General features: G+C 33.2%; 2 protein-coding genes and 1 pseudogene across 2 annotated transcripts; 1 reads left to right on the forward strand and 2 right to left on the reverse strand.

Moving 5' to 3' along the window:
• Positions 1-4,036: 4,036 nt before the first annotated feature.
• Positions 4,037-5,224, reverse strand: LOC131613350 (uncharacterized; annotated as a pseudogene).
• A 6,113-nt stretch (positions 5,225-11,337) lies between these two features.
• Positions 11,338-16,414, forward strand: LOC131608974 (aspartic proteinase 36-like). The gene is made up of 10 exons (XM_058880586.1): positions 11,338-11,778; positions 11,885-12,014; positions 12,826-13,079; positions 13,318-13,545; positions 14,357-14,519; positions 14,597-14,670; positions 15,194-15,281; positions 15,517-15,592; positions 15,843-15,914; positions 16,029-16,414. The coding sequence occupies exons 1-10, from the start codon at positions 11,558-11,560 to the stop codon at positions 16,172-16,174; spliced, it is 1,452 nt and encodes a 483-aa protein (XP_058736569.1). The 5' UTR covers positions 11,338-11,557; the 3' UTR covers positions 16,175-16,414.
• A 1,697-nt stretch (positions 16,415-18,111) lies between these two features.
• Positions 18,112-22,302, reverse strand: LOC131608975 (probable protein phosphatase 2C 33). Its single transcript, XM_058880587.1, has 6 exons — positions 21,938-22,302; positions 21,464-21,808; positions 19,926-20,291; positions 19,711-19,828; positions 19,325-19,548; positions 18,112-18,847 (listed from the first exon to the last, which is right to left on the reverse strand). Exons 1-6 carry the CDS (start codon positions 21,944-21,946, stop codon positions 18,554-18,556), a joined length of 1,356 nt encoding a protein of 451 aa, XP_058736570.1. The 5' UTR covers positions 21,947-22,302; the 3' UTR covers positions 18,112-18,553.
• Between the last annotated feature and the right edge of the window lie 867 nt (positions 22,303-23,169).

Below are 23,169 nucleotides of genomic sequence, written 5' to 3' on the forward strand. Positions count from 1 at the left end.
GAGATGAACAGGTGGAAGCTAGGTCACAAATCTTCCACGAGAATAAGGAATGAAGAAGGTTTCATCCCTTTCATTCAATAGTGTCTTCCCTTAGCACATCCAATGTCACTAAATAAATAAATCAATTACAAATCAAAACTCTTCAATTAACCATAACCTAATTCACCTAAAGCATTGAATTTGAATCAAAAACAAAAATACAAATATTTCAAAAGAAAAAAAAAACCAAACATCCAAGGATTGGTGAAATTAAAATAACCTTTTTGTTGTTAAGTCTTTGTAAATCTTAACAGAAACAATTTGGTTAATTTAATTGAACATATCATAGACAGTCAAGTAAAGCTCAAGGTTGCAGTGTGAAGATTGACGCAGACGCTGCGTTAATTCATGAGAAACACTCCTATTGACAAGTGAAGGAAGGATGAAGCAAATACCGTAAATCGAGCAACGTGGGTGTTGGATAATCAGTTTCTGCAGATTCAATATCTCCTTCGTCTTCTCTCGGCTTCTTCTTTGCGTGAGTTGTGGATAATCAGTTTCTGCAGATTCGAAGTGAGGGCGACGGTTGAATTCGTGAATGCGTGTGCGTGAAATCGTGAATTCTTGAATGCGTTTGCAAGTTGATTTTCTGAGTGTTCTGAGTTTTCTGGGCAGAGAAAGAGGAATTAGGGATTATGAAACGCGTTAAACAAATTTTAATTTTAAAAAGGCTATGACAACGCTTCTGAAAAGCGCCTTCGTACCCAGGCCTTTACCAGCGCTTTTTAGGGTAAAAGCGCTCTTGTACCCCACCCGCTATAGCAGCGCTTCTGAAAGCGCTATCATAACCCCCTATAAGAGCGCTTTTAAAAAGCGCTTTCGTACCCATGCCTTTACCAGCGCTTTTTGAAAGTGCTTTCGTAACCCCCCTATAAGAGCGATTTTTTTGCGTGTTTTTTAATTTTGTTTTTAGCGAAACCTATACCAGCGCTTTTTCCTAAAAGCGCTTTAGTAAGGGTGCTGCTAAAAGACAAATTTGGCATAGTGAGGTTGTTGTAGGTTGGGTCACGTATACCTGTACATAAATAAATTTGAGTAATTAGTAATTTTTTTACAACCCAAGTGTCATTCCCCAATTTTTGTCCTACGCATTTCATTCATTTTTGACTTGTCACATTTTATTTCGTGTGCATTCATTGTTCAATCATCACAATGTTGCATATTTTAAAAAAATCGACTTTTATTAAAGTCAACAAAAATAGTTCTCATTTGCATTTTTTGCATCTTTTTACTCGAGTTAAACTTTTATCCGAATTATTAATTTTTGTAGACGATTAATAGATATTTGTTTTTTTATTATTATTATCATTTAAAAAAATATCAAAAATTGTGTTTTATTTTTAGTTTAATTTTTTAAAAAAAATATAAAAAAATTAGTTTTAGATAATTTAGTTTAATTTTATTTATTTATGGTAATTAATATGATATAATTTTTATTTTAGTTTTTTATTATTAGATAAAAACATAATTAAAAAAAAAAGAATAGGAGTATGGTTGCATTTTAGAATTTTCTTTAGGCCCATTTTTGCATTAAAGTCCAAAGTTGTGAGTAGAAAACCCTAGTTTGTCACTAGTTTGTCATACTATATATTTGCATGGAGCATTATTAAAAGAATGACAGATCCCGAGCCGCCACTTGTGTGGAGAGTCAGGGTATCATTTTTCTTCACAAAAAGCTACTGTTCACGTATGTTTTCTTCTCCACCATATACTCTCTTCTTCATCTAAAATATGAAGTACCGGTACCAGATATGCACCGTACTGGGTACTCGGTAACGTACTAGTTGTATTTTATTTTTTCACATTAGATGAAGTACCGGTACCAGATACGTAACATACTAGTTGTATTTTATTTTTTCTCATTATTCACCCGCAACCGGGTACCCGCAACCGGTTGCGGCCCCGCAACCGGGTACCCGCAACCGGTTGCGGCCCCGCAACCGGGTACCCGCAACCGGGTACCCGCAACCGGGTACCCGCAACCGGGTACCCGCAACCGGGTACCCGCAACCGGGTACCCGCAACCGGGTACCCGCAACCGGGTACCCGCAACCGGGTACCCGCAACCGGGTACCCGCAACCGGGTACCCGCAACCGGGTACCCGCAACCGGGTACCCGCAACCGGGTACCCGCAACCGGGTACCCGCAACCGGGTACCCGCAACCGGGTACCCGCAACCGGGTACCCGCAACCGGGTACCCGCAACCGGGTACCCGCAACCGGGTACCCGCAACCGGGTACCCGCAACCGGGTACCCGCAACCGGGTACCCGCAACCGGGTACCCGCAACCGGGTACCCGCAACCGGGTACCCGCAACCGGGTACCCGCAACCGGGTACCCGCAACCGGGTACCCGCAACCGGGTACCCGCAACTCATATTTGTTCCGCCGACACCAGACGACGGTAACACACCAAGGCCCACCATTTTTCTCTTTCTTTTTTTTGACGATTCTTACTTCGAAACACAACAAAAATTCCACCGTTTATCGATCAAATTTTTCTCCCCTCAACAGAACCGGTAATACCACCGGAAAACAAAACTTTTGCTCACTCATCTCAATCATCATCATCGTCGTACGGACATAGTTAGCCGGCCGATATCTAAACAACTCATAGCTTCCGATCTGCACCTGGTAATATCCTTTGAATCAAATATATTTTAAGTGGAATATGTGTTTTACTCTTTACAAGTGCTTGTCATTTATTCTTACTTTTCATTTCTCTCTAGTTTAGTTTGTTTCCTTAATGAAATTATTAGTGGTTTGCTTGTTTAATATTCTTTTGCTAAGAGATTTGTTTGGTGAAATGTAGAGGAAGAATGAGAGTTTTGAGAGAGTAAGTTCTTTTTTAGAAAGAGAGTTGTTTTGTTATTAATTTATGAATGGTTGTGAGTGGGTTTCACTTTGAGTAGTAAGTTGCTTGGAAGTGAGTCTGGAAAGTTGATGAAGATACATTTCTTAGGATCTGTTTCACGTTTTTCTACCTTTAATTTCTTGGATTTGGAAAAGTCAAATTTAATTTGGTTTTTCTTTTATATTATTTCTTATTTCTCTTCATCTTCATGATTAAGAGACTAAGAAATTTACGGGGTTGGTTATACGTGGGTTGGTTTTTCTTTTATCTTAATCATGAAGAGAAATAAGAGATAATATAAAAGAAAAACCAAATTAAATTTGACTTTCTTTTGTATAATCAATCCTATGTTTCTATAGTATTCTATAGGGTGTTAATACATATTTTTTTTATGAGAAATGATATGTTTATATAATTTCTTACACTTCACCGTATTTCACTTTTCATCTATACGGTGAACAGTAAAATATTATAATAATAAAATAATATTTTTTAATAAAATTTATTTTTTAATTTTATTTTTAGATTAATGGATATTAATATAAAATTGTGTAATTAGCCAACTTCATAATTTAATTAACCAATATTTTACATTTCATTAACCAATTTTATTTTATTATTAAAAATTATTTTTAACATCTGAATCATTATTAACCAACTTCATTGCTTTATTAACCATATTTTTACATTTCATTAACCAAGTTTGATTTACGTCTAAAAATTATTTGTAACATCTAGTTGTTCATTAACCAACTTCATAACTTAATTAACCAACTTATTACATTTTATTAACCAACTTTATTTTACTATTAAAATTTATTTTTAATATTTAAGTGTTTATTAACAAACTTCATCAATTCATTAACCAACTTTTTGAATGTCATTCAACAACTTTGACTTACATTGTTTATGCACTATTCACGGACAATGTTTGTAACACTATTCACGCACTGTTCATGTCACCGTTCACCGTATTTATGAACAGTACTTACGGTAGTGGCGGAGCTAGATAAAAAAAAATGGGATGACCGCTAATGTAAAATAAAAATTATAAATAAAAATAATATTTTTAAGAAAACATTAAGTTAACATAATACAAAATTGATTATTTGATAATCAAAACTATATAATTTAAAAGTACCTTAAAATAATGCTCTACGCGTTCCGAGTGACTTGAAATCGTCAATAATAGACTCAGAACTAATGCTTGAACTGATTTCTCTTTCAATATATACTGTCATGCTATCTCCTAGAAACCCACCATCCATCTTGTTTCTCAACTTAGTCTTGATAATTTTCATTGCTGAAAAGGACCTCTCAGTTGTAGCCGTAGAAACTGGAAGAGTCATGATAAGACGGAGTAGTCTATCAATCAAAAAGTAAATTTCAGCCTGTCCTGTTGCAACCAAACATGAACATAATTCTTGAATAGTTGATAAATTATTCAAATTTGACTCTTTGCGAGCAGTAAATAGAAAATGTTGGAGTTGAAATTGCAAATTATTCTTCTCTTGATCACTAAAATCCATAGGATAATATTTTTCAACAAGAGAACAAATAGTATCAATGTTAAAAGCTTTATATCCATCCTTAGGAGACAAAGCACGAGAAAGGGTTAACAAATCCATTGCTTGCTCACTAAATCTGCTATTCAACTCTTATAACTGTTTGTCAATGGTAGTGAAAAAGATTTCAACTTTAAAATAATGTTGAATTGTGACTTGATTCTCTTCAAGACGCGATCGTCCAAATCTTGTTGTTGAATGAATATCATTAAGATCAGGAATCTCAATACCATGTTTTTCACAAAAAGATCTCACTTTAGTAAACAATATATCCCAACCATTTTCTCTCAAGTCTTGAATAAAACTCTTTGTTGAACGAACCAAGTGCATAGCATTAACTACATCCTGATTTTGTTTTTGCAAGGCTTGACAAAGCATATCTGTTATCCCCATAATTTCTTTCATCAAGTGCAAAATAAATATGAAATCAAATGCCTTCAAGTAATTATTATAAGAACTATCAGCATCCCCGCGTGTAGCATAACTTCCTCTTTCTCTTGCAATTTTTTTTAAAACTGAACAAGTTGCTTCATACATGTTTATCAAGCTACAAATAGAATTATAATGTGATCCCCAACGAGTATCTCCCGCTCGTTTCAAAGTACCAACTTGATTCGCACGTTTACCAGTTACAATCTCATCAATCTCTAATAAATATGCAATTTCTTCTAATTGGGCCGTTTGTAACTCATCATGGGGCTTCGTAGAAGAACAAACAACATTAACAGAGAATAGTTTTCTAAATGAATTTGATATGGACCCCATTTTAGATAAGCTCGTTGTATTGCATCCACTTGATCTGGTGGATATTGCCAAATCGGGGGACGCTTTCCAGGATCACGTTCCAAAGAATTTTCAAAGCCATGATGTTCTTCAATTATTGGATTCTCAAGAACTCTTTCAGGTTCTGTTATCGGGATTATAACTTCTTCATCTCTCTCTTCTCTTTCAATTTCACATGCTTTCCTCTTGAAAAAAGAATCAATTTTTCGATTATTCATCTTTACTTTTCTGATGAAAAAAATAAAACAAAATATAATATCAACAAAAATTCATCCAATTTATACTAATAAATTATATCACTAAAAAGAGTTTTCTTCCAATTCATATTTTTCAATGCAAACAGTATTAGTGAAAATATCATTAACTAATAGTATCTATTAATCTAATTCATACTTTTTTCATATACAATACAAATTTTATATTTATTTGTAGTAACAGTATGATGAATTCATATATATAGTCACTAACATTAACTATTGTTATTTCTCCACTATTTCTCCACTAACAGTAACAGTATGATGAACTCAAAATATAAGTTCACTATTGTTATTTCTCCACTATTGTCTATTGTTAAGTTTTTTTTACATATGCAGAAAAATTGCAGTCAGTCTCAAAATATAAGTTCAACCTTGAAGCTACAAGAAAGAAGATTTCTCTTTTCTTAGCTTTCAATTTCATGGATTGCTAACCTTAATAGATTACAAGAAACATAAATTTAACCTCTAAAAGTCTAGAAAATGGAGAAATTTAACATCCCTAAACCATAAATGTAACATCCCCAAATTCATAAAATGTATAATCATGTCCCTACTAACACTTTTAAAGGAAGAAGAAGAAGATAAAAACCGTAGAATTAAAAATACATAAGGGAAGAAGAGAAGAAGACCTTTTTGAAACAAAGAAGGTTGCAAGGGTTCCAACTTCCGACGGCGACGGCAACGATTTCTGTAAGTTTTGTAAAAATAATTCTTTTCACGGCAATGAGAGAATGATACTTGTGTTTTTAAAACTCTTTTATCTAACCCAAAAGAAAAAAATGTGAACAGACATGAATAAGGAAAAATATAAAATAAAATTTAATTAAATTTAAGGCTATTTTAGTATTTTCCAATATATAAAAAAAAATTTTAAAAAAAATAAAGGGGAGGCCATGGCCTACCCCTGTACCTCCCTCCCTCCGCCACTGACTTACGGTGTAGTGTATGTTTGAGTGTATGAATAGCATTGTTGTTCTTTTATACAATCAAAATCCCCTTAAATGTCTTTATTTCATTGCTTCTCCTTTACTTTTAGTTTTGTTTTTTTTTTTGTTTTGTATGTTTATTATTTTTAAAAAAATGAATAAACATCAATATTTTCACTCATAAATATTTTATATCAAACACTATATTAAATTTTAACGAAATTCATATTTTCTTATTTTCTCACTTTTTATATTATTTCATCTATATATTAAATAACATAATTTCATAAATATATATTAAAGGATTTAGTTTAAAATTATTTTTAAAGTTAAAAAGTTATAAATATTACCAAACACTCACAAATTCTCCACCTTCAACCCTTTTACTCACTTTTTCATCATTTTATATTTGCTTTTGCCCATAATTTTCCTGATTTTTTCAAAAATACTCACAAATATTACATAATGATACAATGTGATCAATGATCCCAAAGTGACACACTTTCGAGTTGTAAAACATGTTCTACATTGTCTCAAAGTCACTTCAGAAGGAGGAATCCTATTTAAAAGAGGCGCAAATCTAATTATAAGGCTTACACTTGTGTTGATTATGGAATTTCAATAAGTGATAGAAAATGTACATTAGAGTATTGTACCTTATTGTGTGGGAACCTAGTTGCTTAGTAAAAATAAAGTGTAGTTTCTTTATCAATAGTTTAGCAAAATTTAGAATTGTGACATAAACAATTTGTAAATGATTATGGATAAAACAAGTACTAAAAATTTGAAAATAATATGAAGGTCATAAAAATAAAATTGTGATAATAAATTTACCATATATCACATAATCAAATTGTGGTAAATATAATTTTTATTTATAGTATCATTTTTGTATGTTTAAATAACTAGAAAGATCATCACAGTGGCGTGGCACAAAGTTTGTAAACCATTTGATGAAGGTGGGCTTGGAATTAGAACGATTAAATCAATCAATGAGGCTGCAACCCTCAAGCTCACTTGGGATCTATTCCACTCTAATTTGCAATGGGCTTCCTTTCTTCGAAGCAGGGTAGTTAGAAGCAAGGGCATGATCAACTATCATATCTTTTCTAGTCTTTGGATTGGTTTAAAGCAATATGTTGGACTCGTCAATTTCAATAGTGTAACGCCCCATATTTTCTAATTTTAATTTAATCAAAAATTAAATTATTATTTAGAATTATTTAGTATTTTTGTTGAACTAATTGGAGGAATTATGAAATATTGATCTTTGGGTCAAGTGTGGTATTTAGTAACGAGGAGGTGTTAAGTTGTTGAACCCGTTACTAAATTATGTTATGTTTTCATAAAACAAGGAAATAAGAGGAAATTGAGAAATAGAAGAGGAAAACCTAAGAGGGAGAGAAGAAGAACTCATGGACAAAACCCATTTTCGTATTCATGGTGCAGCCCTCACAAAATGAGTCATAACTTTCTGCCCGTAGCTCCAAATCAGGTAATTCTTGAAGATTCGGATTATACACGAAATTTACTTCGATTTAATATATTAACTAGTGTCAGGGAAGTTCTTGATGAGGGAGATAAGCGAGTTTGAAGATTGGATATTCTTGCTATATTTGAAGAAAGAGGGCTTACGGGTTTGATGGAGAAGAAGGGGAAAAGTCCAGATTCTTGGCTAAGGTAAGGGGGGACTCTTCCGATTACTCTCTTTTATCGATTCATGAGTAGTGGGATAGAATTGTATGTTGTTTGATTCATTTGGGATATATGTTAGGTTTGTAGTATTGAAACTTTAGATTCAATTCATGATTAATGGGTGATGAGTAGAGGAATTGAAATGCTGTCAAACTGAGTTTTTTGGTTTTGGGCACGCTGTAACCGGGTAGCAGTCATGCTGTAACCGGTTACCGCGTGGAAAAATTGACAAATTGGGAGTTTTTAGTGCTGTAACCGGGTAACAGCCCTGCTGTAACCGATTACAGACGAGTTTTGAAAATAGCGAATAGAGTTACGTAAATGCGTAACCGGGTAACAGCCCTGCTGTAACCGGTTACACCTGATAATTTTTCAAAAATCTCATTTCTTAAATAATTCATAACTTTCAAACCGTAAGTCCGTTTTGAGCGTCGTTTTGTGCGTTAGAAAGATAATTTGATTTTCTATATAATAAATCAGTTTAATGAGCAGTAGCTCGATTTTATTTTGAAAATCTCGATTTAATCCCTTATGGTGTGTTTTATACATTGTGTGCATAATTGTTGAAATGTGGCAAAGTGGTGATGTCGTATTGTTCGGCATGAATATGTATAATGTCATTGTTTGATTCGTATTGAAGCATGGATACATTATACTTGACGTTGTTTCCGGTGAGTTATGTTTTGATGATGTTGTTTACCTTAATCGATATGGCTTTTGGTGAGTTTGTGCATTGTGTACCTATATTGATAAATGTGACAATGTGTATAGGTTGTGCCAACATGTTCATAATGAAATGTTGTGTTAGGTGTGAACAATATAATGTAATTGTTTGAATTATGTTGAGGTGTGAAAATATTATCCATGATTGTTGTTCGCTGTTGAAATATGATAAAGATTGTTCATATTGTTTTATGTTGATGATTAGCATGCGATAGGTGATGCATGCATACATAATCATATTTGTGGTTGTATCCTGGTGTTGTTGGATCAGCGGTAGCTAATTCCCATTGTGTAGAATTGGTGAGTGGAGGTAGTCGTATCCTTGACGATGGTGGATCGGTGAGATGGGTTGATCCCATGGATTGGTACCACATGCATGTAGTTGCATTGCATTAGGATGTATGTATGGTTATAACATGAATGGAAGATGTCCAATGTTATAATATGGTGTGATTGACTTAATTGGTGTGTTTGGTCTATTATTGTTGAATACCTGAATATATTAAATTGGGTGAATAATATGCATGATATCTTGTTATTTGTGAATTTATAACATTGATTAATTGCGAATGAGACTCACCCTTACTGTTGATATTTTTCATATTAAGGAGTAGCGACTTGTGCTTGGTGAGGATAACTCGTAGAGTTACTTTGTTAGTTCGGTCGTGTCAGTGTCATGCTCTGGTCTTGTAACACTGGGGGATGTTTAATTTATAATTGTTTGATGGATTAATTCTTATGTTAGAATAATGTTTGGTGGTTTTAAATTGGTGAAATTTATGTGGATTCCCGTTGTGTAAACATAATCACTGAATAATATATTTTGACGTTTTCCCTAATGCATGACATGGTTAATATTTTGGATATTTCAGAGTTGTAATGCCCTTGTTATGTTTTACTCTGAACTTTATTTGATTATTCTGCGGGGTTTTAGAAGGGTGTTACAAATAGCAGTTGCCAGCTAGGCAATGGTCAAAAGATAAATTTATGGAATGATGATTGGATTGGTAGAACAATTGCAGAAATCTTACAAATTCCTCCCTTAAGTAGAGATAGCTTGCAAGCCAAGGTATCAGATTTTATTAGTGACAGGTCCTGGTTTTTCCCAGTAGAACTCCTGACTTTGTTTCCTTCCATTCCTGAAATTGTTAAAGACATGGTTATCCCGTTAGATCCTGGTCCTGACAGCCTCAGATGGAGACATACGGCTAATGGCGATATGTTTATGAAAGATGCCTACAAGTTTTTGAACACTCCATGGCAAAATATTGCTTGGGCTAAGGATATATGGAACACAACTATACCACATCCAAGTCCATTCTTATTTGGAAAATTCTGAACAATAAAGTTCCAACTTATGATGTTTTAATAAGGAAAGGTATCACAATTACTTCTATGTGCAGGTTAGGTAAAGCTCAAACCGAAACAGTAGTACATCTATTTTTTGAATGCCCATATGTGCAACATATTTGGACCTGGCTTAGCAATACTCTTAACATCCATCTCATTTGCGACAATGTCGTCACTATTCTGAATTCTATCCGCAAATCTTGGTCAGCTTAGGTCAAGGTGGTTAGTTTTGCTGCTATTACTTTACAGTCAACAACATTTGGCAAAGTAGAAACTAAAAAAGATTTGATAACAAGATTCCTCATTGGAGGACTGCAATCAACAACATTTTATCTCTTGTGTCAATCTCTGGAAACTCTTCTAAGTGCACCTCCTTGGTCTTAATGGAAGATTTTCAAATATTAAAAGCGCTTAATGTGACTATTCATCTTCCAAACGCCCCTTAAATCATCGAAGTGTTTTGGACCCCCCCTAACCTCTTGGATTAAATGTAACTGCGATGGAGTTGCGTTAGGAGCTCCAGGCCCTATTGCGAGTGGAGGTATTTTCAGAAATCATGAGTCTAAGTTCCTTGGTTGCTTTGTTAATAACACAGGTATTTCTTATGCGTTTAATGCTGAACTCATTGGTGCTATGAAAGCGATCGAAATTTCTGTTCAAATGGGCTGGACTTTTCTTTGGTTAGAAACAGACTCTAAATTGGTCTTTCAAGCTTTTCCAAACTCCCTAATGGTTCCTTGGATTTTAAGGAACAGGTGGTTAAATTGTATTCAATTAGCTTCCAATATGACGTTCACGGTCTCCCACATATTCAGAGAAGACAACCACTGTGCGGATAAGTTGGCCAACTTGGAATTAGATATTCAAAGAGATCATTGGTGGAACTTTATCCCGGACTCAATTAAATCCGACTTTTCTCATAATCGTTTAGATTTACCTTATTATCATTTCTGTTATTATTGTGTACCTCTTCTTTATTTTTAATCCACTGTTGCACACCCTTATTTAAAAAAAATATATCATAACTACAATTTATTATAAATGTGCCGGTGTAAAGAATTATTATATATTTATCTGATGAGAATATTTCAAAGTACCAAATCATAGTGTTCTATAGTCTGATTTAGCAAATACACGATAGTCATTAGCACCGTCCCATTTCTCATAATAAATATGTATTTGAGAAATGGAGGCGTGAATGTGACGGCCACGAAACTGAATTACACTATTGAAAAACCCAGTTAGTGGACCCCACATTCCAACTCGAACCCAATACCATTCAATATTCATAACAACACCACTCACACTTTCTTCTCTACTCACACCGAGTCACCACTCACAACTCAACTCAACTCGCCGTCAACATGAACATCACCACCGCAACAATCTCACTGTTATTCACTTTTCTCCTCGCGATTTCAACTGTCGCCGCCAACCACGGCGTTTTCAACGTGAAATACAAGTTCGCCGACGATCAACAACGCTCTCTCTCCGTCCTTAAAGCTCACGATTACCGCCGTCAAATGTCTCTCATCACCGGCGTTGATCTTCCGCTAGGCGGAACCGGTCGTCCTGATTCCGTCGGGTGCTCGCTCTTATCGTCTTCAATATTCGCAATTGTTTTAGAGAAAATAGAAGATATTGATTTTTGATTATGAATTTGTGTTTTGTGTTTGTGTTTATGATTATAGGCTTTATTATGCTAAAATTGGAATCGGAACTCCTTCGAAGGATTATTATTTGCAAGTGGATACTGGTACTGATATGATGTGGGTGAATTGCATACAGTGTAAAGAATGTCCTACCAGAAGTAACCTTGGTGTATGCTTCTTCTTCACCTTCTTTCTCAGTTACTTTACTCTATCTGTTGCTCTTTCAAGTTTCTCTGTTTTTGAAACTTTTTACACTATTGTGTAAACCCTATCAAAACTCTCTCATTTGATTATTTTAAGCAACTTGATGAGAAGCTAGAGAATAATAATTTTATCAAATTTAATATTAACATGTCTAACATTTATCAAATATTAGTATATTCATAATTGAAAATTCTGGAGCACTGACACATCTGAGAAAATGTGTGTATGTGTCAGGGTTGGTGTCTGAAACCGACAGGACACTTGTGATTACGTTTAATTTATTTATTTTTTCAAATTATTAATGGTGTCGACGTGGAAATCGGATTCCCTGCTGTCATTACCTTGCCAAATTCACGCATTTGATGCGTTTACAATCGTTGAATCGAGATTAAACGGTTTGGATTTTATAGCATTTTTCAATTTACTTTAAAATAAAAATATTGAATTTAAAATTTCAACGTCTGATTTTAATCCAACGACTGCGAATATGATGAAGGCGTGAATGCGGTAAATCTCGAATGCAAGGAAACCTGGTCTGTCGACGTGTCAGTGTCAGTGTTTGTGTTTACACTTATAGGTGGTGTCAGCAGTAATAAAGAGTCTTTGATGCTAGGTTAGTTTGTGTTATGTTCCCCACAACCTTGGACATGTCAAATAAATATATAAGTTCCTATGGTTGTTGGGGCATAGTCAATAATTTATTCTATGGCTGATTCTTGTACAACCTAAAATCAACATTGATGTTCTTGTTCATATGATTTTTTTGGGTATCAAAGATGGATCTTACGCTCTACAACATAAAGGATTCCTCCTCAGGTAAATTGGTTCCATGTGATCAAGAGGTCTGCAAAGAGATAAACGGGGGTCTTCTGACTGGATGTGCTCGTAATACTAATGATTCATGTCCATATCTGGAGATATATGGTGATGGGAGCTCCACTGCAGGTTACTTTGTTAAGGATGTTGTACTATTTGATCAAGTTTCTGGGGACCTTAAAACTGATTCGGCTAATGGAAGTGTTATATTTGGGTGAGTTTTGTCATTACAATAGTGCATGCTATGCTATTATGTTTTTATTATGGATGTCTCTTTCTTTTACATGACCGTAAACAACAAAGCCGTTTATGCAATTATGGAGGCTCTCGTGCTACAAATATTTTCCTTGCTATTTTTCTTGTGCATGTTAATTTAACTCCGTGATGTGTAGTGAAATATATTCTTTTTATTCTTATCTGACCAATTTAAAATGAGTTTTGCTGTTTTGCAGGTGTGGTGCTAGGCAATCGGGAGATCTAAGTTATACAAACGAAGAAGCACTTGATGGAATACTTGGATTTGGAAAAGCTAACTATTCAATGATATCACAACTTTCTTCTTCTGGCAAAGTTAAAAAGAAGTTTGCTCATTGCCTAAATGGAGTAAATGGAGGCGGTATATTTGCGATTGGGCATGTTGTACAGCCTAAAGTCAACACGACTCCATTATTACCTGACCAGTATGCCATCTTTTTACTACACTTCTGAATGAAATTATTTATTCTCAATTTCCCATAGTGTCATTGATTACTCTTTTGAGGATAGCATCTCTTAAGTTTTCTTGTCATGTACTTTTGTTGGAATATTCACACTGTATATGCTGTGCAAATATAGTAAAGATCTGCACTATGCGAGAATCGTAGATGTGTTTTATGCTTCAGAATCGCATGTATCTTTAACCTTGTCTGTCCTTGATTTGTTGGATCCCATGTTAATCGTTGTGACTTTTACTAGTCCTAGAGTCATTAGTGGCAGGTTATGTCTCAATTTCTACTCTATAAATAAATGTAGCCCTCCCTCCTCAACTGGTAACTTAAGTCACGCTTCATGATTTCTGTAGTATTAAAATTTTGGTTTAGAGGTTTCTTTGAAGCTAAAGGATTGCAAGTCAAAATGCAATTGATGATTCCTTTTGTGAAATGTGAAACGCTTCTCATGTTGAGGCAGGCAATAGGGTTTTTCCTAATGTTGCAGAGTGCAGACTCAATACTTCATTGGTTTTTGATATTTGTATTCTTCAGCTATAAAAATTAAAAATTATTCACCTTTTGGTCTAAACTAAAAACAAGATATCTTTGTTAAAGTTTATGTCTTTGCCTCTTATTTGCTGGATTGTTGGCCAATTTGCCTAAGTTCATAAAATTGTTTTCTTTAATGAGATAAGCTCATATAGTTGTTGACAATGATACCCGGAGTCGCTTTTCAATTTAGATGTTAATTTATATAAACCCATATATTGAGAGATATCTGATATTTAAAAATGTCTTTTAGGCCACATTACAGTGTCAACATGACGGCAGTTCAAATTGGCCATACTTTCCTTAATCTCTCAACAGACGCATCTGAGCAAGGAGACAAGAAAGGGACAATAATTGACAGCGGTACAACCTTGGCCTATCTACCTGATGGGATCTATCAGCCCCTAGTATATAAGGTATACAAAGGAGTAATTATTTGTAAAATTATGTAACAGTTGTACGTAAAGTTGTTTGAGTTTCTTTTTCTTGTTAGATAATTTCTCAGCAACCCGACCTAAAAGTTCAAACTCTCCATGACGAGTATACATGCTTTCAATATTCTGGAAGGTATGATGCATTGCATGCATTTACTAAATCTGATACTATACTACGGGTTTACTATAATCTTTCTTTCTTGAAACACGTGTCTGTAAAGAAATATGTATGTATGCATGCATATTGTGTGTCTGTGTATTGTGTTTCATGACTGCATAATGAAACTGGTATAGGGTGCATTTAAGCTTTGGAAAAACATGCTTAATAGCTTTTAAGATAACTGCTAAAACTGAACTTTTCATGTTTTTATTTTTCCATTTTGAAAACCTTACCTGATTATCTTAAATTATTTCGATGTCCGCTTTTTTGGTGATGAAAGCTTAAACAAAGAGGCCATTGATTAATTAGGTAAAAGGCATTTGTGTCTGGCACAGAGCTAATAACTATGATTGTAAGAACAATGCATTATATGATCCATTCTTCTAATAACTATGATTGCTTCAGTATATGGACTTGCTCCTTGCATAATATACGCTTTTATGATACTATGAGCTCCATTCAAAATATGTGATGGTTATTTGATTTTTTGCTGCAGTGTTGATGATGGATTTCCAAATGTCACCTTTTATTTTGAAAATGGACTCTCCTTGAAGGTTTATCCACACGATTATTTATTCCTATCTGTAAGTATTTGAAAAAACCTTTCACATGTTTGTTATTTCGGTTATCAGAAGTTAACAGGTCTTGTTTTGGAACCTATCATCAGCATTTTCTTGTATATTGCTACTGTGTCATTCCATGTGAAAGCGCGCATTGCCTCCATTTAATACTTCCCAATTATTGTTTTTGCATGTCAAAATCAAATTTAAGTTCAGAATCTGTTTATTTTAATTAACTACTTATGTACCATCTCTGCAGGAAGGTTTTTGGTGTATCGGTTGGCAAAATAGTGGGATGCAATCTAGAGATAGTAAGAATATGACTTTATTGGGAGGTATTCTCTTGAAATCTTTGTCTATGCCAATAATGACTTTGCTTAGTTACGCATTCTATCTTTTATTATCTAGTGATGCATTTGAATTCGATTAAAAATCCATTAATTTGTTTAACTTTAAGGATAGCTTGCGTGAACCTCTTTATACTTCAAGTTTGAGATCTGAATAGTTTATACATCTGATTGTGTTCGTATTTGTTGGATGAGTTCATCTTATGCTGCTGATTGACTTTATTTTCATTTGTTGCAGATTTGGTGCTTTCAAATAAACTCGTCTTTTATGATCTCGAAAATCAGGTTATTGGATGGACGGAATACAACTGTGAGTATCGTTTTACATTTCTTTGTTTTCGACTTTTGTTACTTTGACACAATAAGACAACAAAATCTAGTTTTTTCATCTTCGATAACTAATTTTTTCTATGTTGTATCGCAGGTTCATCGAGTATTAAAGTAAGGGATGAAAGGACCGGAACAGTTCATTTAGTTGGTTCACACCTTATATCTTCCTCTTACGCTCAAAATACCAACTTGGTCACAATTTTATTTCCAATTGTACTACTTCTCATGTTGATTTATTGAGATGAAAGAAACTAATACATATAACAAAAGTCAAAACTATGGTTAAAATAATCGAAAATAGGAATAACATGAAAATGCTGAGAGAAATCAACACTGCAGAAACTCGATGATTTTGTAAATGTGCTTTCGAAGAAAGCCAGATTGGGACCCTTCGCCGTGGATACTATTTTTCTTCCAATGGTGAATCTGTATATTACAATAGCTTACTACTAATTGTATATGTTATTAGACATCGGTTTTTAGCATGGTGGTTCTATTTCAAATGTGTAACTATAAATGAATTGGAGAATGATGGACGCAAAACCGAAAAGAGGAAATTTAACTCAGTATTTTTCAACTACCTATTTCAGTGCTAGCTGCCTTTATTTAGCGTATGATTGGATATGTTGGGCAAGGCTTTCTCAACGCCATATAACCAACCAGATATTGTAGAGAAGGAAACTTAAATACAATTTATTAGGTGTGATTTTTTACTATTTTCTAATGAAAATATGACAATGTGTTTAAATATCATATAGAGAGTGAAAATAACATGAAATTGCATATGTGTAGGAGGAAATTATACACTTGTCCTATTTTTATTGAAAAATAGTAAATATCAAATCTAAGAAATTGTTTCTAAGTTTTTCTCTTATTGTAGAAGTCAGGATTACTATCTTTTAAGCATATATGTTTTGATTGTGCGGGGAAGAAGTCAGGATTACTATCTTTTAAGCATATGAGTTAATTTTAAATTAATTTTTTAATGTAAACTTGATTTTGACTTTGAAAGTAAAATGCAGTATAACCATCCTGATATTGTAGAAGTTAGAATAATTGGTTTTGATTAAAAAGTGATAAAATGACTCATGCCTTGATAATTTTCTGTAAAAGTAGATTAAATAGTAAATTTTAGTGCAAAGATCACATTTAGACTTGAATACTATAAATTCTAATTTTAAAGAGAATCAATTGTAAAAAAAAATGTCAAAGCTAATTCTAAACATTGAGAATTGATTTTGTAAGTTTTAAATGTGAAACCAAACATGCTAGGTTTGATTTAGTGCATCTTTGAATTGACTTTTACAAGTTTCAAAAGCACAATCAATTCTCAAAAGCAGTTCTAATAAAATCTACAATTCTTAGCTTTTGAGTTTAGTAAAATCAATTTTATATTTATTATATACTACCTCCGTTCCTTTTTATAAGAGACAAGTCATTTTTTAGGTTCATTGAATAACTAATGTATTTGATCTCTTTATAGACTAGATACATTGACTATTCAATGAATCTAAAAAGTAAAATTTCTCTTATAAAAAAGAACAGAGGTAGTATTATTTGTTACAACTCTTTTAAATTTTTCTTCTTTACCCTTTTTTATTTTTATCAATTACTTATTTTCTTTTTTATTTGTGTTTGAATTTATTACCATTTTGATAATTATACCATACAAAATCAATTTTGTTAAAATATCCAAACAACATTAATTAATAACAATCACTTCTATATCATTTTATCCAAACATAAATCAATTCTTCTTCATCATTTTATCCAAACACAAATTAATCCTTCTAAAGTCAAAAGCAGTTTTAAAAGTATAGAATTGATTTTGAATGAGAATTGATTCTTTGATACTAAAATTTGTAGCTTGAGTTTAAGCATGATTTATATAAATCGTGGATTATAAGATGTCAAAGTAAGATCGGTCAAAGAATAAGTCTTTCACTACTCACATGCTTTCTATCATGAAATAGTGGAAACCACCTCTTGACTTTCTAGCTCACACCTAATAGATCATCTATAAATACCCAAACCATCAATTGAACCACCATAGAAACAAAACCCCTCCCTACTCTCGCACAAACACTGCCAAGCTGGAAGGAACAAAAGCATCCTGCAAAGGTTATTATTGTTGCTTTCACAATGATCAATTGATAACTTTAGCAGAACAAGGAGAATGTCAATAAAAAGACCTTATTGAAAAGTTCATAACCATAAACCAATAACTCCAATTTTTGTAAGTTCTAGCTTACTGTCTAAATTGGAAAAAGATGTAATGTAACTACAAATGATGCAAATCAAAATGACGACAGAAAAGATAATCACCGGACAAACTATATAATGTGTATCTAGAGATTTGGATTTACAAAAACTCCAAATCAACCTATACAGAGAGAAGGAAAATGACCTCTAGCACAAAAAATAAGCCCGGTACCCCTTTTCCTCCGGATGCAAAACATATATTAAACTCCTCCAACCTCGCCCATCAAATGCTGTCCATGAAAATGAAAGATAAATAATGAAAAGAATATTGGTTCTCTTTGACTGCTATAGCACAATTTTCCCAGACTTCTAAATTAAAAAAGGATTGGGAAGAGATATGGCACAGAAGCTATACAATCACTGCGGTTTTTCAGCTTCCACTCCAATTCCATTCTCGCTAGGTAGAGATGATTGATCAACTGGGTCCATTGTTGCATCTGGCATCGACTTGTCTGTGGTATTATCATCGGCCTTCGACTCTGAATCTGAATTGAGGAAGAGGCACACTGCAGCACAATCATCAACCTTACAGAAAGGGAATTTTGTCCTCCAAGCATGAACAGCTGACTCAACCAATATTCGAGCAGCGGTAGATTGCGGTGCAGATGCCACAATCTCCACAACTTCTTCATTTGATAAAACATCCCAAATCTGCATGGAAGAACCATTAAGATTTTGAAACAATTCAAACATTTCATAACAAATTTACAAGCTCCAGCATTTAAGGAAATGATTTGGCCTATATCTGTCTTCAATAACCCTCTATATCTTAATCTTACTATTCGGACCATCATACATTTGATGAATCAGTGGTGCCCCTAAGGAAAATCAATATACTGATGCAAATGACAAGCCTTTCGCAACCCCAACAATTCTACAAATTCCAGTTCGAAATAGGAGAAGAATGAACATGCATGTCTATGTAAAAAATATGAATGATCTCATAAGTATGTGTTAAGCATTTATCTTAGCGACTAACTTGAATAATAATTCATAGATTTTATGAATAAATTTCAAATTGTGAAGTGTGTATAAACAGTACAAGTTCAATTTAAATGCAATCAACTTTGAAACAATTTAGAGTCAAGTACATTGAATTAGCTACAGATATGATGTCATATGCCTTACCCCGTCTGTTGCTAAGACAACAAATTCATCCTTCTCTGTAAGGCGGTGATATGAGACATCTGGAACAGAAATCAACCCAACATCCTTTAGGCAAAAATCTCCAAAAGCCCGTGCCATAGCCAGACCAGGGAAATCAGAGTTAGGCAGCCAAACTCGAGACACATCAGGTTCATTCTTAAGAGAAAACACCCTTCCTTTACGATGCCTAATCCTCTCTTCTTCCTCTGTATGAAATGAAGTGTTAATCATACATCAACACACAAACATAAATTATCAAATGTAAAAAGTATTTGATCTATTGATTTGGAGTTCTTCAATTTAGTTCATCAAGTTCATTAAGGAACACACACAAAGACTCAGAAAGGATGTGCGAGAGAGATATATACTTGGAAGATTAGGCTTAAGGTCAATGGTCAACTGAACGGCAATAAGAGAATCGGCATGATCTCGGGTTCCCAATACAGCTCTTGAATCCCCCACATTTGCAATAACAAGATTCAGCCCCTAAAAGAACATAAGAAGTAGAGACATAGTGTAAAACAAATAAAGGAAAAATATATAAAAAGGCATTTTGTATTATGTTGTTGTTTATGTTGCTTACCTGCTTGATCAAGGTGACTGCAGTAGTCCCGCTGCAAAAGCAATCAATATCACGGTGCAGTTTCAGTTCTTTGTCCATAATCTTGCTAGCCTTCAAAAAGGATTCTCTTAATGCCAAGATAGCATTTGATCCATCGAGCTCATGATCAAAGTGCTCGCCAACCTGTCTAATTTGCTCTTCAGAATTATAACTTGTGGCAGCACCATTTTGATTACTGAATCCATCTTCATTCTTAAGATGCAAATCCCATTGTGCACCAAGCTTTAAAGGGAAAGAATCCCTAACTTTTTTTGCAACCCTATGGCCATAAGGTCCATGACCATCAAAAACACCACAAAAAATGGTGTCCTCCTTCGAACAAAAGTTCTGCAACACAAAAAGTGAACGTAGTTTTAGCATATAGGTAACATCTATAACATAAATCTTAGTAGAAAATTAAAGAACCATACTATGAGTAAGCCATCTAAACTCTAAATAATTGATAAACAATTGTATTGTACAGTTAGTGACATTAAAACTATGGTAGGTGGGAAAAAATGGACAAGACATAGTATTAGAAGATAAAAGAGGGTATGATTTTGGTTATACTGAATGGGTGGCATGAAAAGGAAATAACTACCAAAAGCTTGAGAAGATTGAGAAAGAGTGTTGCAAAGCGAAATCAACAAAGCTAATGATCAGACACGAGCATACTCTCTCCGGGATGATTTATAATCAGAAGTAGACTAAATCAGGCATATTAAGAATGACAATTAATCGTAATTTCATTTCAAAAATTATTCTTATTACCCAAATTATCCCTCAATGTAGTAATGAATTGATTAGCCAGAAACAAAAGTTCAATGGATTGGCGAGTAATTTGGATATGTAGCATTAATTAGGCTAAAAAGTTTTAACTTCCCTTATATTTCATTCCCAGATAAATGGACTACTTTGGCTTATAAATCTTTCCGGAGGTAGCATTAATTAGGCTAAAAAGTTTAAACTTTTCCTTATATTTCATTCCAAGATAGATGGACTATTTTGGATTACAAATCTTTCCGGGGTGAGTATTCATCAAGTAAAAAGCCATAAACTCCAAAACCAAAAATAACCAACAATTTCCATTAAAAAAGAGAACAAAAAAAACAAATTTCCATAGATATTTGATCTAAAAGCTGAAAAGCAAAAACAATAAAGTGATAATAGAATATAAACCAAACCATAAATTGACCCAGTTTGGATTTTCAGTATAAAACAAGCTATACAAATTCATGGACAAGTGAAACAAGAGAACTTCTACAAAAACAAAAGATACAATACAAAAGTTAATTTCAACTTATACGAAAAATTCCTAAAGCAATTGACGATTCTTTTAATATTTCTTCTTCCATAATTGTTTATGTTATCCAAAATTTCTCATAGAAATTTGCAACAAGCACATGATCCTGCTACTCAACTTTGATAAACTTTAAAAACACATAACCTTTTCACTTTAAATTAAAGAACCATCAATTTAATAAATTCCAAAAGAGAAAGGAACAAAAAAACAAACAAACCTCCCAAACAAGCATAGCATCTTGGTTGACTCCTTTCCTTCCTTGCTTACAATACATAGAAGCAACATCACTTGACCCATTCAAGAACATCCTCCCAGGCACCTTATAATCCATGGTAGAAGAACCCCTTATCCTCTTCCTCTTCCCATCAACATTCAATTCCTGCGAATAAGTTAGCAGAGGCGGCGAACCACCAGCACCAACCTCCGATATACAAGATCCCATCCCCAAAGCCCTCACAATGTTCAGAAAACATTCAAAACCACCTAAACACTCCGCATCTGAACCCGAACCCCTCCCTTCCGCAACAAAATCCGTTCCGTAACGACTCAACGCTTGCACAGCCTGTAACAATCATCATCATCAACAACATCATCATCATCATCATAATCATCATCAACAACACAAAAATCATCATAACTATATTCAGATTCAGAAGCAAACAAAATCGAATTAGAAAGTGAGAAGAATCACCTGAGTCATGACGATTACTGCAATGAAACTGAATCTCCAATTCGATTGAACGAAACACGAATCAGTCTATGTAACAGTAACCTTGAATCGGAAAGCGCGTGAATCGGAAAGCGAAGCGCGTGAAAGGAAAAAAGTCAAATCGAAAATCAACGAATCGGAATCGCAAATTGCAGAAATAATCGACTCCGCGTTATTCCTTGTTTGGATTGCGGAATCGAAAATCGAAAATCTGGATTGAATTGAAGAGGTTTTTGTGGTTGTTGAAGTAAACCCTGAGAGAGAGAAACGGTACCGTCACGAGTTGCTGCGTCACCGGCAGGTGGTGGATATTGTTGAATGGTTTGGTTTAACGCCACGCAAGAACAAAGAACGCGTTAATATTTATATGAAAAAAAATAAATAGTGTAAGATTTGATTTTTTATTTTATTTTATGTAATTGTTAGCTTTTTTAATACATAATCGTAATTGGTGCATTGTAAGAAAATGATTTTTATATAGTATAAATAACTTACCTGTCATACTTCTTAATTCTTATCCAACAAAATATAAGTTTTAATAATGAAAAAACAATAACTAAAAGATTTTTTTTTTAATTTGAATCAAAAACATTATTTGACTTGTAAGACAATTAAAAGATATAGTATCATTTTAAAATTGAATCGAAATATATTAATATTAAAATAAATAAAAAATAATTGTATTTTATTAAATGATAATGTAGCTTAGAAATGTTATTTTTTATTTAGAACACAAAATAGTATTAATATTAATGGTACTATTTAATTTTACTAATAATAGTATTAATAATATCAAAATCAATTAATAATAAATTGACTATGCATTAATTAATATATATATATATATATATATATATATATATATATATATATATATATATATATATATATATATTGGTTTAATTAATAACACTATTTAATTTTGATAATAATAATACTAATAATATAAAATCAATTAATAATAAATTTCCAATAATTAATTTGATGTCTCGATTTCTAATCATCAAAATCAATTTAAAATTGCACTATATATCAACTTTTTTTTGTGTTAATAATAGTGTTAATAGTATCGAATTCAAAATCAATTAATAATAATTTTTTGTTAATTAATTTCACATCATTATTTCATTAATTACTGAAATCAATTTATAATTATACTATATGTATTAAAATTTAAAACAAAAAATATAATAATAAATTAAAAAATATATTTT

The sequence above is a fragment of the Vicia villosa genome, linkage group LG6 (assembly GCF_029867415.1).
Source record: "Vicia villosa cultivar HV-30 ecotype Madison, WI linkage group LG6, Vvil1.0, whole genome shotgun sequence".
Classification (NCBI taxonomy): Eukaryota; Viridiplantae; Streptophyta; class Magnoliopsida; order Fabales; family Fabaceae; genus Vicia; species Vicia villosa.

Bases quoted from the DNA above. Each gene is read 5' to 3' on its own strand.
- LOC131608975 (XM_058880587.1), bottom strand. The intron at 20,292-21,463 runs GTTTGTTTGTTT...TTTGTGTTGCAG, and splicing joins ATGCTATGCTTGTTTGGGAG to AACTTTTGTTCGAAGGAGGA. The intron at 18,848-19,324 runs GTAAGGCATATG...TCTTCCATGCAG, and splicing joins TTGTCTTAGCAACAGACGGG to ATTTGGGATGTTTTATCAAA.
- LOC131608974 (XM_058880586.1), top strand. From the start codon at position 11,558: ATGAACATCACCACCGCAACAATCTCACTGTTATTCACTTTTCTCCTC. The intron at 12,015-12,825 runs GTATGCTTCTTC...TGGGTATCAAAG, and splicing joins CTACCAGAAGTAACCTTGGT to ATGGATCTTACGCTCTACAA. The intron at 14,671-15,193 runs GTATGATGCATT...TTTTTGCTGCAG, and splicing joins TGCTTTCAATATTCTGGAAG to TGTTGATGATGGATTTCCAA.